General features: G+C 40.7%; 1 protein-coding gene across 2 annotated transcripts in view; it reads left to right on the top strand.

Moving 5' to 3' along the window:
- The window catches only part of SLC22A3 (solute carrier family 22 member 3), a 681,970-nt gene that overhangs the window by 643,563 nt on the left and 23,415 nt on the right, over positions 1-14,992 (top strand). For both annotated transcript variants that reach the window (XR_014963047.1, XM_085611548.1), the window contains 2 exons: positions 8,140-8,252; positions 12,269-12,368. Coding sequence is in view for 1 of the 2 variants with exons in the window: in XM_085611548.1 (XP_085467674.1) it covers positions 8,140-8,252; positions 12,269-12,368 (213 nt within the window). In the remaining variant the exon portion in view is untranslated. The remainder of the gene's footprint in view (positions 1-8,139; positions 8,253-12,268; positions 12,369-14,992) is intronic.

The raw sequence follows: 14,992 nt of genomic DNA, 5'->3' as shown, positions 1-14,992 counted from the left end.
TACTGGCATTAATAAGCGAAACATATTGAGGTCATTTAAGGCGTGGCTCAAGATTTTGAAAGCTCAGATTATTTTTCTTCAAGAGACCCATCTCAAGCCTCGGCAAAACAATCAAGTGTCCCTTGATTAATCTCATGCGCTTATTATTCATCCACTAGAACAGCAGTCAGGAAGTTGGAAGTGCTGGTCGCACAAGATCTTTCGTGTGAGGTGCAAAAGGTGCAAATAGATCCTAGGGCAAGGTTTATTGTGTTGAGCCTGAGGATCCATGATCAGCTCATTAGTTATTATGGTCCCTTCGAAGATGATGCTTCCTCTCAAAGTGAAGTTTACAATCTCATGCTATCACTCGAGGGACTCGTAGTTTTAGGGGGGGTTTCATATATCATCCAGGAAGTCAGACTGCACTGCTCATGCATTAACAAGTAGCAAAATAGGCTGACGTCACTACATTTGTTAACTAAACTGTGTAGAAATTTTGCTTTAATGGTTCCTTGGTGAGAGAATATTCTTGTTTCCGAAAAGCTACAACTCACCTCTAGAACTGATTTCTTTTTGCTCTCCCATAAGTGGCACAGATTAGGTATATTATAGAATCCATTTTCTGACCATTCAGTTTGGTTTTTAGAGGTATCATTGAAGGACCAGAAGGCTGCACTGGTAAATTGACAAATCATTACTAACAGATGAAAGCTGGGTTAAGACTATGCGATCAGCTGTAGATTAATTTTTTGAAAGAAATGTAGACTTAGCTTCATCTATTTAAGTCTGGGGGGCTTTTAAAGCATTCATACGGGGAGAGGCAATTTCTTTCAGGACACAAATTAAACTTAGGAGGGAGCAGGCTGTGGCATTACAGCACAAACTCGATCTGGTTACACACACACACTTCACCACACAACCATAGACCACTAAAACCAAGATCTTACAAGCGCGTCAAAACTAAAAGATTTTTATATGTCCAGCGAAATTCTCAATCAAAATACTTGTTTTCAAATTTAGTATGAGGAGAGTGAGCATGCAGGGTGCTTTCTTACATGGCCAGTAAAAAAAAGAAAAGAAGGAACAACGAGGTTGTCAAAGCAATTCCTGTTTTTCTTTTTAAATGTTTTTATTAACTTTTGCATCATACAGCATGTACGGGTGATAAATACATTTTGAATTCAACACAAAACAAAGTGACAAACATGAGGCAACAGTAAGTAAAGCATTTTGCAATGTGTTAAAATATCACATTCACCTCCCACGGAATCAACTTAAACTAAACAATCACATGCCCCACACTATGTCCCTGGTAACCCCCTCTCCTCTCTGGTCTTCAAAATCCCCTAAACTCACTCCAATCCCCCCATATTTTTCCAATGTTTTGGGCATCCCCTCCCCTGGTACACCACCTGCTCTGCTCTCTGACACCAGTCCATATCATAAATTCATTACCTTATGGTCGGGTAACTCTTGCGTCAAAGCAATCTTTGACAAAGGGGAGAGCTGAATGGTAACCCAACCCGATTTGATAGGCAAAGTTTTTCTTGACCACTATACAAAGCTATACGCGCCAACTAATAGTACTACACTGTATCATATTAATGAATTTCTGCATTCCATTCAGCTATTAGCACTATCTAGTGAGCTGCAAGACACTGCCACAGATCCCATTTCATTGGCAGAAGCTCAAGATGCAATAAAATCTTCTCCCATTATTAAAGCTTGTGAGAGTGATGGCCTACCAGCCAAAACATATAATGCATTCAAAGCTCAAGTGGCAACATTTTTCAGTAATCGTCTTCAATGAGTTTCTAGAACGGTGTGATTTACCCAGTTATTTCACGGAAACAGTGTGTATTAGCTTCCTGAAAGAAAGATAAGCTTCCTGATCAACCAGGCTCTTATCACCCAATTAGCCTGCTGAACAGCGACTACAAAATCTTTACCAAAATTATCAAACCCATGTTAGCCCCTCTTCTACAAACTCTGGTCCATCCAGACCAAATTGTTTTTTTGCCCATTAGGTTGATTTTATCCAACACTAATGTCTTGCTCCAGACCATTGACTATTACGCAAGTAATACTACAAAGGCGGCTATTTTCATGCACAAAGCCGGAAAGGCATTTGACCTTGTACAATCGGAGGTTCTGTTCACCATTTACTGAACTAGTTTTGACCTTTATTTGACTTTTTGACACAATGGACCATAAACACAGTATTTAGACAGATCAGATAATGAAGCCTACGGGTCATGAAAACCCTGAGATCAATCATTAACCTCGGTTTAGGTAAAGAAGAAAGTCTAGCTAGACTGCAACTATTACACCAATATGGCGGCATGACTACCTGTTGATGTCACCATGCCTATCAAGTTACATATTCCTCTGCGGCTTCTTGTTAAAATTGCCACTTCCAATACCATCTCCACAGAAAGTACACAGCTTTATTGCCTTTCCTTGAAGGCTTTAGGAGATTAAAACACTTTTTGCAGGATAAGCTACCTAAACACAACAGACTTCTCTCCTCTGGTTCGGCCTGTTGCTTACCATTGCACAGTATTTACCATGATCCTATCTGTCTCCTAGGGATAACGGAATTGCTATTCTTCGTATCAAGTTTCTTGTAAACATGAGCCACAAAGAGCTCCACCTTTGAGTTGAACTCCACTCACCTGACTTTTTCTTACACAGTAAATATTTCTTTAATTTCCCTTAACTACAAACGTTCACTTAGGGCCAGCCGCAATACACACTGGTACATTTTAATTTTATCATGCTCCTCGGCCTATCAAGATTTCCTCACTTTTGACAATGTTCATTCTAAACAAGATGTGTATAGTATTTTTGCCCCCCACTGAAGTATCTTTGCATCTATAGTGATTACATACTGTAGACCGGGCATAAAATCAGAACATGGATGCATCATGTCACAGATTGAAGTCTGGGATGCCCTTGGTTTGGGCACTAAAAGGACCAATGGCCCATGCACAGTGTGCACAAATGCCAACTGGATATGCGTTCTTGGCCAAAGCGCTACATGTATTAATAGATAGAGTGACCCAATGAGAAATAGTCCACTATTACTGCTTTGTTGGCTTGCTAGGACCAACAAGGGAAAACAGCTTGTTGTCCAGTCATTGTGATCTTGCCCAATTTACGTGATAGGAAACAGTGTGTCTCAGATTCAGCCTGCAGAACTCGTCCTCCTCTTTGGAAGCATGAGAAGGGGGTAAGAAAAATGCATGAGTGATAGACTAGCCCATATGGAAGGGGGACAGCACTTCTGCAACAGTGAGGGGCAAGTATGCAAGACCGGTTTGCCTGGATAGAGCACAGTAAATGGTGGCAGGATCCACTGACAGGAAGAAATGAAAGTTGAAGTTTTTAAGTAATAACCACCAGAAGGATTTGTGGGTCAAACAATGAACAGAACTGTGCATCGTTTCAAATGTCAATGCTCTGGAGGAAATCAGGAACAAGTTCAAATCCCACTATTTGATAACAAAACATATCGGTTGATGAAAATGTAAGAAACCTTTTTTTTTGTTGTAACTTTCTCTGGTAATCTGCACATGGAAAGCTGATCAGGGATACAACAGAAGGCTGACAATCTTACCAGATAGCCTTTCACACTACACATAAACAAACCTTGTTGGGCAAGGGCGGGTGCACAACATCTGCCAGCCATCCACAAAAGGGTTCAAGCTGTAATAAATGTCATCCATTTTGTTGAAGTAAAATACATTTGCCCGGGTTTCCTGTACAAAACAATTACCTTATTTTTAAATGGATATCAGATCTTTTTTCCACAAATGTAATCAGTATCAGGAAGAGTCAGTTTGAGTCTTATATTATTAACCTTCAAGTGGATTGTTCAAGCTATTGATTGCCAGGCAGGCTTTTGCAACTGTAGATACATTGTTAAACAGAAATCCCTTTTCTTTTGTGGTTATGAAAGACTGTAGCATTTTTGGTACCTTAAAACACATGTATTGATGGAACTTGATTCTTCTTTGGATACTCATTGACGTTTGGGATCTGGCACGCGTACAGAATTCTATTTTCTTCTGACTGGTGGAGATTTGAATGCCAAGCATGGACCCTTAGTTGGAAGGGCTGAACTCTTTTGAGTAACTCTTACTTGGTATCACTAAAATGATGGCTAGTCATATCAGAATTGATTGTCAATGAATGTATGTAATGTAGCTCCTAGTCTATCAGAATGTATGAGCCGACAACAGAGCCTGTTTCACAAAGGTTAACTTACACCTGTGTAAGTTTACAATTTTAAGGGATTCCCAAAGAGTTTACTTTTACTAATATTAATTTTACAATTGTGGAAATTCCACAATCATTGTGGAGAACCTGGCATATAAACAGATAGGACAGGCTGATCTTTTTATGAGTGCAGTATCTGACAGGAGTGCGGGGTCTTCACAGTCGTAAAATTACTAGTGGTGAAATAAAACTCGCAGTTTTTGAATACCAAAAAATAGTAAACTTACACAATTGTAAGTTTTCTTTTGTGAAGCAGGCCCTCCATGTTCCCATAAGGAGCAGGGTCAAGACTGATTTGCATATGGCTGGGTTTAAACTGGGATGGCATGGTGAGCAAAAGAACAATGCATTTTAACCCAAATCTCTTGATTGGGGATGAATGTTTGATTTGTTGAGCATTCCGTCCATCCTTTGTTTGTACAGCGATCTTCCAATTTAGATCATGGATTTTAAGGGCATGGATTGGATGTGGAGAAGCTCTAGATCTATTCTAGAGTCATATAACTCCCCACACTTCAGTGACAAACCATGCTCTGCTTCATGGAGCAGAGATCCTTGTTTTTTTAAACTATTTTTATTGATTTTTCATCATCAGAAATCAATCTTACAATTAATACCAGCATGTGTAAAGTGCACAGCTACCTCAGGTGAGGTGTCTTGGCACTGGGGGCCGTCAGGAAGATTAAGCGAGTTATTGCCCAGAGTCACAAGTTGCTGGGCTAACCTGCTGCTGGCAATCAAAACGTGAGCCCCCGTGTTCCACAGTCAGCCGCCCTGGCCGCTGCACCGCACCTCTTACCACATACTTTACATCATTATGTTTACACGTGTGTTTAAATCTTTAAAACATTCCCCCTTTTTCTTACCCTCCCCCCTCCCTCCTGTGTGGAAAGTTCAGTGGTTGAGAAGTAACAGAAGCATTTTGATAGGGATTTGAGGCATAGCTGAACGTGTAGCAATGAATTCCTCATACATTATGGTACAGCAACAATCGATTGTCTTATTTCAGCTACGACATTTCCCCGACCCCTCCATAGTCATATGGAATGAAAATGTATGTGTCAATTTATCTTAATCAGGTGTATGCTCTTGGACGTACGTGTTTCCCTGGTGTTTTATCTCCAATAACATCTGCCACGAAGCTCTCAGGTCGTCTTCTAATGTTTTATCTCTTCTAACCTATTTCATTCTAACTTCTTTAGCAGTGGCCCATTCCATCATACCCCGTAACCGTTCACCATGACTCGGTGGGACTGCATTTAACCATTTAATGGCAATATAGCGCTTAGCCAGTACTAGTCCTAAACTCATGAATTTACGACTACGTTTTTTATTGGCTGGGTTCAATGGTATCTCGCAAGGAGTACCCTCAATTTCCTATTCGGTTGCTTGCTTGAGTAGTCTAAGTACCTCTTTCCAGTACGGTTTTATATGTGCACAACCCTATATCACATGCAAGAAGTCTGCCTCAGTGGCCCTGCACTGTGTGCATTCATCTGATCTGGTAGGGTAGATGTTATGTAGAGTTTTGGGGTTAAGGCACAGTTGATGAACAACATTGAATTGAATTAATTTAAATCGGGCGATTGAATTAATTTAAATCGGACGTTTGAGCTAACTGTACGTGTCTCCTCATGAATTTTCTGCCAGTCTAGCAGAGTGATGTTCTCCCCAAGATATTCCTCCCATCTGGAGTGCGCCTTTGGAATACTCCCTGGAGCATCCTCCTGTATAGCCCTGTACACATGGGTAATAAGCCTCCGATCCCCTGTCATATCTAGCAGCCTAGTTAATGTCTGAGAAGGGATGGGCTCTTCCGAGAGGTTTGGCCAAAGTTCGCATACTGTGGCTGACATTTTATTGTATTGTAGGTATTGCCCTGTGCCCAGAGTAAATGAGTCAATAGCATCATGGAGCAGAGATCCTTGTATCTCAATCCTTTCATAAAGTCATCAAACAGAACTCTCCTCTGGTTGCTTGGACCATTCATAGTCAACTTGAAGTGTAAGAAAGGAGCTAAGATTAGTAATACATTTAAATTTCAGTGAAGCCAATGTGGTTCCACAGAAACAACAGAAAGGATATTGTCCAAACCTTAAGATTTTTTAAAACAAATTAATCAGCATTACAAGTTTTAATCAATTACCAAACTTATATGCAATTTATTGTCAGACCATATATATTAATATGATCATGCAATCTGAATTTGTATAATATGAGGAAAAAGATGCTAAATATGACTACGTAGATCAGGCAAAGTATCGGATACACAGGTTCCATAGAGGCACTTCCCTACTCTGTTGAACCATCATGAGTAGCAAGGGGATTTCAGCTATGAAGGTGTCAGCATCAGATGAACCAAATTTATGGCTCAGGGGAAAAGTATAACAGTTCAAGCATGAAGCCTAACACTTTGGCTGGGGAAATCAGCAGAGTTGAGAAAAGGTATTCTCTCATTGAAGTCAGGATAGGATCTGCTGAAGCTATACTAAGGAACACATAGTTAATACATGAAAGAAATTGATAGAAGGGTCTTCATATCAGTCCTTACCAAATGAACCAATCATGAACAACCTTTCTCCAGGAGCAGGTAAACTCAATTTCAACAACAAATTTCCTAACTCTGTATAAAGGGATACACGTGTGTGCGACTTTGGATGTGTCATCAGTCCTGTCTGCCTGGTATCGAAGGCTCTGTCGCACCATCACTGTCTTCATGTCCGCAGCTAAATTCTAATTACGTTTCAACTATGTATCAGTTTGGTACAATAACAATAAGCCTATGCTAGCTAACGAGTATGTAGATAAGGCACCACCAGAGAAGAGAAAAGAACAAGAAACTTGCAAACATTTATGAACATGAAAGTCATGTTACTCGGGCCTGGCTGCAAGTTAGGCTAATTTTAAATCAATATGGCTTCCAAGCAAATACAATTAAAATGAGTAAACTGAATTGGTTACATTTCAGGAACGTTATTCTCTTTAATATAAATACATTGATTATAATCCAGCGTAATATGTGGGTGGCTCTCATTAAAGTAAATATAGCCATTCACTGCATCTGGTTAATATCAAGTTTCAAGTTTAATTTTATTTTGCATAGTTTCTAAAAACCATTGCAACATTTTTTTAAAAAGATGCAGTAGAATTAATATTATACACCAATAAAATCAATAAAACACATGCTAAAAAATACTGTACAGTAGAAAACAATTAACAGTGCGGGCGATGGCGAGATTCATTGGCTCGCAAGATAAAGTGCAGTGCGGTTGCTATGCTTTGCTGATGCCATCTGGTTAATATGATGCACACGGGTTAAAATGTTAAATACACATTGTATCATTTGCATTTAAATGTATAGAGCACTAAATTATGCTGCTCCATTCTTTAGCCTTTCGCTTGTACAAATGCAACACTGTATAGATTTGGAGTTTCGCCATTAAATCCTTTGTGTGATGCAGGCATAAAAATACAAAAGGGCAAACTTGTAAATGGGGGGGGGGGTACCACACATTTCTCCCCTTTTGAAAAGTCCTAAATGAGAATGCAAAACTGTAACTCAGACCAATCAATGTGATTTGTAAGCATTCCAATCAAAACACTAACGGTGGGAGGGCCTAATGAGCTAAGGGAAAATAACTCGGTCCAACAAGGTTAGGAATGATTCCTGGGCTCCAGAGTGTCACTTCTAGCTTTGAGCACAATGGAGTGTATGGATGGCTCATTATTGTATCCCGTATTTATAAAGACAGAGTAATGTACTGTAATAAACATAAAAAGCAAGTATCTCAATGTGTGAAAAATAATGCTGACTGAATGCCCAGTACTAATATACCTTAATCAAACTAACAACAGAACTTTAATTTTCCCTTGCAGAAACTTTGGTGTTTCAATGTGCTCAGGTATGTGCGATTTAGGAGGAATCATAGCACCGTTCCTACTATATCGACTTGCAGCAGTATGGTTAGAACTACCGCTTATTATATTTGGTAAGGATTTGTTTTGCTCTGTATTTTTCTTTAAAATTTAGATAATGCATCTAACAATGAAAAAGTGTTTTCAGGAAAAGATACATATCTTCTAGATAGTCAAATATCTGAGACGTCAAGGAAATTATGTTAGTAGGATAACTTGGCTTCAAAAGAATTGCAGTGATAGTTGTGCTGGAAGAGATGGAATAAATGATTAGTTGGAATAAACTCACAGAGAAGCCAGTAAAAGCAACATTATTCCACTCTACAGCACTCCACTCTATGCCACTTCAAAGTACACCACTACTCCAGTGTACGTCACTCCATTCTATTCTAGTCCAGCCTACGCCACTCAACTCTACCCATTCCAGTGTACGCTATTCAACTGTATTCCACTCCACTGTACCTCACTCCACGCTACACCAGTCCATTCTACACCACTACACTCTACGCCATTCCACTCTATGCCATTCCACTCCACGCTGTTCCACTGCATGCCGGTCCTTCTACCACACTCCATTGCACTATACACCACTCTACTGTACCCTATTCCACTGTGTGCCGCTCCACTGTATGACACTCCAGTCTATTCCACTAAACTGAACGCCACTGCACTCTACGCTATTTCACTGTTCATAACTCCACTGTACGACATTCCACTTTATGCCATCCAACTCTATTCCACTCCACGGTATGCCACCCCCTCTGTACGCCACTCTACTCTACAACACTCCACTATATGGTATTCCATTGTACACCACTCCACTGTTCGCCAACCCATTCTACACCTCTCTCCAGTGCCACACTCCACTGCACTATACAGTACTCCACTCTATGCAACTACACTCTATGCCACTCAACACTACCCTATTTGACTCCATGCAGTCCATTCTACCCCACTCCACTGTCTGCCACTCCACTGTACACTATTACACTGTACACTACTCCACCGTACCCTAGTGGACTCTATGCCACTCCACTGAACACTATTCCAATCTATGCCACTTCAGTGTACAACACTCAGCTGTATGCTATTTCAATGTATGGGAGTCTACTGTATGCTATTTCACTGTAAACCACTCCACTCTACACCACTCCCCTGTAGCCTCTACACTTTACAACCCTCCACACTATGCCACTCCACAATACGCTATTATACTGTACACCACTACAGTCTACCCCACTAAACTCTACCCCGCTCCACTCTACGGTATTCCACTCTACAGTACTCCACTATGCACCTCCACTGTACGTCACTCCATTCAAAGCTATTCCACTGTATGCCACTACACTGCAACTCACTCCACTTTATGCTACTCCACTCTACGCCACTCCATTTTATGCAAATCAACTCGAAGCCACTCCACTCTGCCCCATTCCAGTGTCCAGTATTCCACTGTATGCCACTCCACTGTACGTTATTAAACTTCATGCCACTGCACTCTATGCTATTCCACTGTACGCCACTACACTGTACCTCACTCCACTCTACACCACTACCCTCAACACCTCTACACTATTTCACTGTATGCCAGTCCATTCTACAGTACTCCACTCTATGCCACTGCACTGTACACCACTTCACTCTATGCTATTCCACTATATGCCCATCCACTCTATGATATAAAGTCTACACAACTAAATAATACGTCAATCAAATTTACACTGTTCCACTGCACGGACGTTCACTGTATGACACTGCACTCTATGCTAACTCACTGTACGCCACTCCACTGTACGCCACTCCACTGTATGCAACTACACTCTATGCCACTCAGCACTATGCTAATTGACTCTATGTGAATCCACTATACCCCACTCCACTGCCCGCTGCTCCACTGTATGCTAGTCTACTTTATGCTGCTCCTCTGTACCCCACTGCACTCTATGCCACCACACTGTACGCTATTCCAATCTACGACACTCCAGTGTACACCACTCCACTTTATGCACTCCACTGTATGCTATTTCAGTGTATGGTAGTCTACTGTATGCTAGTCTACTGTATACCACTCCCCTACACACCACTCCAGTGTACGCTATTTCACTATATGCCACTCCACTCTATGTAACTCCACTCTGCTCCACCCCACATTGTGTTATTCCAGTGTTTGCCAATCTACACCACTCCACAGTACCTTATCCACTGTACAACACTTCAGTCTATGAACCTCAACTGTACACTACTCCACACCAATCTGCTTGACGCTATTCTACTGTATGCAACTCCACTCTATGCCACTACACTCTATGCTATTTCACTCTAACCTCCTCTCTTGTATGCCACTCCAATGTATGCCACTGTAGTTTACGCCACTTGACTGTATGTTACTCAACTCTACAGCAGTACACTGCTTCCGTTGTATTTCACTCCACTCTATGCCATTGTACTTTATGGGACTCCACTGTACGCTAGTCCACTGTACCCCACTCCACTCTTTACTATTTCACTCTACCCCACTCCACTATATGCCAATCTGGTCAATGACACTCGACTATACTCAACTACACTGTACGCTACTCCTCTCTGTGCCACTCCAGCGTATGCCACTCCACTCTATGCCACTCCACTCTACACTATTCAAATGCATGCCACTCCACTTTGACACTTCACTCTACAGTGTTCCACTGCATGCCACGTCACTGTATGCCACTCCACTCAACGGCACTGTATGTCACTATAGTCTACAACACTATATACCACTCCACTGTAGCACACTGTGCCACAATCTAGGCTGCTTTACCTCACTCCATTGTACAACAATGTACTCCACTCTATGCCACTACATTGTACTCCACTCTGACATCTTCACACACTCTACAGCATGGCATACAACTCCACTGTACAATGCACCACTTTACTCTTTAACACTTTACTCCACTGTATGATACGCCACTACAGGCCACTACACTCCACAGCACTGTCCAACTCCATTATGTCACTTTAGGCCACTCTACACTATGCCACTCCACTCGACTACACTGTATGACAGTTTATCCCACTGTACTCTACTGTATGTATGCTGTTCCACTCTATAACACTAAACTGTACTTTATAAAACTGCAGTGAACTACGCTTCATGTCAATGTATGGCACCCTATTACACTGTATTCTGCTACACCGCACTGTATTCTACTCCAATATATGCCATTCCACGACACTCTACTCAACACTATCTGATTCGACATCACTACACTCCAGTCCACGACACTCAATTTCATGACCCTACAGTTGATGATACTCCACTGTACGACACTCAGCTGTACTGTACGACAGGCCACTTCATTGTACAACACGCAACTACACTCTACAATACTCCACTCCACTATACGATACACCACGCCACTTCACTATATAACTCTTTACTCCACTATGCGCCTTCATTTAAACACAATGCTATCTATTTAAGCTTTTGACTTTTTTAGTTCATATCTGTGCAGGTACATTCTTTTGACTTTTCTGTCCTTAACATCTTCCTAAATGTTCTTTAGCTAAAACATTGTAACCAAAAAATGCTCCAGTTAGTGCAGAGTATCGTTTAAATGTATTTCCAATATAAGGCCGAAAGTGGGTCCTGTTAAACATGGAATAAGAAAGGCCAATGCCAATGACACCATTCTCAGGACATAAATTCACTAACAAGAGACTCAGCATTATGAGTGTTACTTTTTCTTTTCCTTAAAAGAAAATCAAACCCAGAGTTCTGGGAATAGCAACATAAATGAGCGTTTAATTTTTGTCTTCTTGCATATTTGATTTCGTATTTCTTTACATATATTATCCTTTATAAGACTTGTTTATTTTAATTTCCTAGAGCTGTGTAACCATGAGATCAACATGGCATTGATAATTACATGAAAGTAGTAAAATGTTGCTTAGTGCCAAAATAATAAAAATGGCATCTACCGGTTTTGCAATTCATTTACATGTCTGGCAAGTATTATCTATGAGAAGCCTGTGCAATCTCACACCATCTTGTGTATAGTTTAGTGAAATCCTCCTCTCTTTCTCAATGCACTTTGTTTTTCCATAGGTGTACTTGCCTTGGTATGTGGGTGTCTCGTCTTTCTGTTACCGGAGACCATGGGAATTCCTTTACCAGAAACAATCCAGGATGTTGAAAACCTTTCACGGTATTGTCTATCTTATAGTCCTTTAATTTATTTTATGAAATGTATGGAATATTCCCAAAGTCAAATAGTTTGCCATACTAAGAATGAACGTGACGAAATCAGAGAATTGCAGGTGCCATCCAGTATGCTGGTGTCATGTCCTGGTGCTTTGGTTGAGCCTTATCGAAGAGTGCAGAGAGAGAACAAGAAACATCAACAGCAGCATTCACTGCCAGTGATATGTTTGGTAATTACCCAATGAGGCTTTCCCTACAGCCCAATCAGAGCAACACCTTCCAGGGAAGTGTGCTTGAGCAGTAACAATCATAAGTTGAGGTCTGGGTGACAATGCATCCATCAGAAATAAAAGATCATTACCGAAGGTGAGTAAATTTCCTGTGGATACATAATTTTCCTAAATATCCCACACATCCTCCCCCCTCCCTTAAAGCATTAGTGTCATGATTAATAAGAACCCACGGTATGCAAAGTATCAGTCACAGCGTGTTTGGGTTGTGATGCAGTAATGCTTAGCAAAGAACCATAGACGACTACTTGATTGCCTGGCTGATATCAACCATCGGAACCCATCTAGTGAGGACAGCGGAAATAGCCATGGTCCAAGCAGAGTGAGCTGGAATGGACTTTGGAGGATCTTTCTAACGAATAGCAGATTACAGAGAGGAAGAACCAATGTAAAATGGTGTATTTTGTCACTCTTGTAGATTTATTCAGCTCCAGCAAGGCTATAAAGATTTGAGGAAGACAAGACTGTTCAATAGGCCTGCTGTTAGAACATGTCATGTGCAGGAGAGGAATAGATGAGTGAATTCTGAGTGCCAACAAATCCTCCTACCCCTAGTTGGGGCTATCAGGATCAGTTGCACTAGATCCTCCTTAAACACCATAGACATATATGGAATTGGTGGAAATGTGTAGAGCGTGCCTCAAGTCCTAATGAAACTGAAGGTTCACCCTTCCATGTCAGAGAGAAGTGTATGGCACAAAACTGAGGACACTTCAAGTTTCAAGTTTTTTATTATGATAAGGAACTCTTTATGAGGTCCACATAAAACAACATATACATACAAAACCAAAAAATACATAATATATTATTCCATCACAATTACTCAAGCTTAATACAGGTCCAAAAAACATTTTAAAAAGTTGTACAGTTTAAAAACAAACATTTCATTAGGTGGATTAATCAAGGCTGCCTTAAATGAAGAAGCAGATAATATGTTGAGTTGTAAGCAAATTGGTCTCAACCATCTACGCCTGCAAGACATCAGTGCAGGACAAACAAACATGACATGTTCTAAGTCCTGATCATACAATTGACAAAGATCACAGCATGCCGAATGACCATACCAGCTGGCATGTAGAGCTTTCAGGGGAAGCAAATTATGTCTTACTAAGTACACAAGGCGTCTGACGCCATGAGAGATGTTCCAAGACATATACAATTGAGCTTTTCGCAGGGTATAAGATTCAATAACAGGCGAACCACCTTTTTTCGCTAAACAGAAGTCTCTATCCTGACGAAACCCCAATTCCCAAGAGGCTGACTTCAGAACAGTTTTTAATTGATGAGAGGATAATAAAAATAAAGTCCCCTCATCCAATTTTAATTGCAGCACGGCAAATCTGAAGTTTTTTACAATCAGGGAGAAATCATTAAAAGATCCTAATAATTCATTTTTTATAAGATCTCTTAGGGTATTAGGTTCACCTTTAGATAAAGCTACTACCCAACGTATTATACTTGCCAGACCTTGAACCCAACTGCTACGTAAGCCCAATTCCTGTCTCAAGGAAGCAGTCGAATTTGCTGTACCTACAGACATTAAACTGCGTAAAATTTTCCCTTCCGCAGAGTTTAAAAAATTCCACTTTTTTACATCAATTAACTCAATTCCGTACAACAGGGAGGCCGGAACTTTCGCTCTGAAAACATCTAAAAGAATAGAAAAATGCCTTCTACCTGTGGCTTTATACAGGGAAATTAAACTCTTTCCCTGAGAAATAGCCTTCCGGGAGTGATTATCAATGTGTAATTTGTCACTTAAATTATAAGTGACAATTTTACCTAGGAAGGTGTAAGATTTCACACATTCCAATTTTTTCCCCCCCACAACCCATGGATAATTAAGGCATTTAGGCTTCTTTCTACCGGAAAAACAAATCACCTTGCTTTTTGCCGTATTTATTGATAAGAAATGACTTTCCGCAAATTCAAAGAGTGCTTGCAACCGATTGTTCAGGCCCCTTGGGGTGAGATCCAAAATCAGGATGTCATCTGCATACATAAGGCATGCAATTGGAACACCACCCAAGGAAGGGGCAATACCGGCGCAAGCAGAAAGTGTGACGGGTAAATCAACTGTATATAAAGAAAATAACAATGGAGCCAAAAGGCAACCTTGCTTCAACCCATTGGAAGTGGGAATTAATTTAGATACACCACGTTCACCTCCAAGTAGAACTCTGCACCAGGTGTCAGAGTAAAGGGCGCGAATTAACTTGATCAGGAATGGGGGCATACCTAAGTTAAATAACTTTCTCCACAGCAAAATTCTATCTACTTTATCAAAGGCGGTGGAGAAGTCAATAAAGGCGCCATATACCTGACCACCACGGATTTT

This window comes from Triturus cristatus, chromosome 6 (assembly GCF_964204655.1).
Source record: "Triturus cristatus chromosome 6, aTriCri1.1, whole genome shotgun sequence".
Taxonomy (NCBI): domain Eukaryota; kingdom Metazoa; phylum Chordata; class Amphibia; order Caudata; family Salamandridae; genus Triturus; species Triturus cristatus.
Note: the sequence above shows the minus strand (reverse complement) of the source record. Positions and strands in the feature narration are given on the sequence as shown.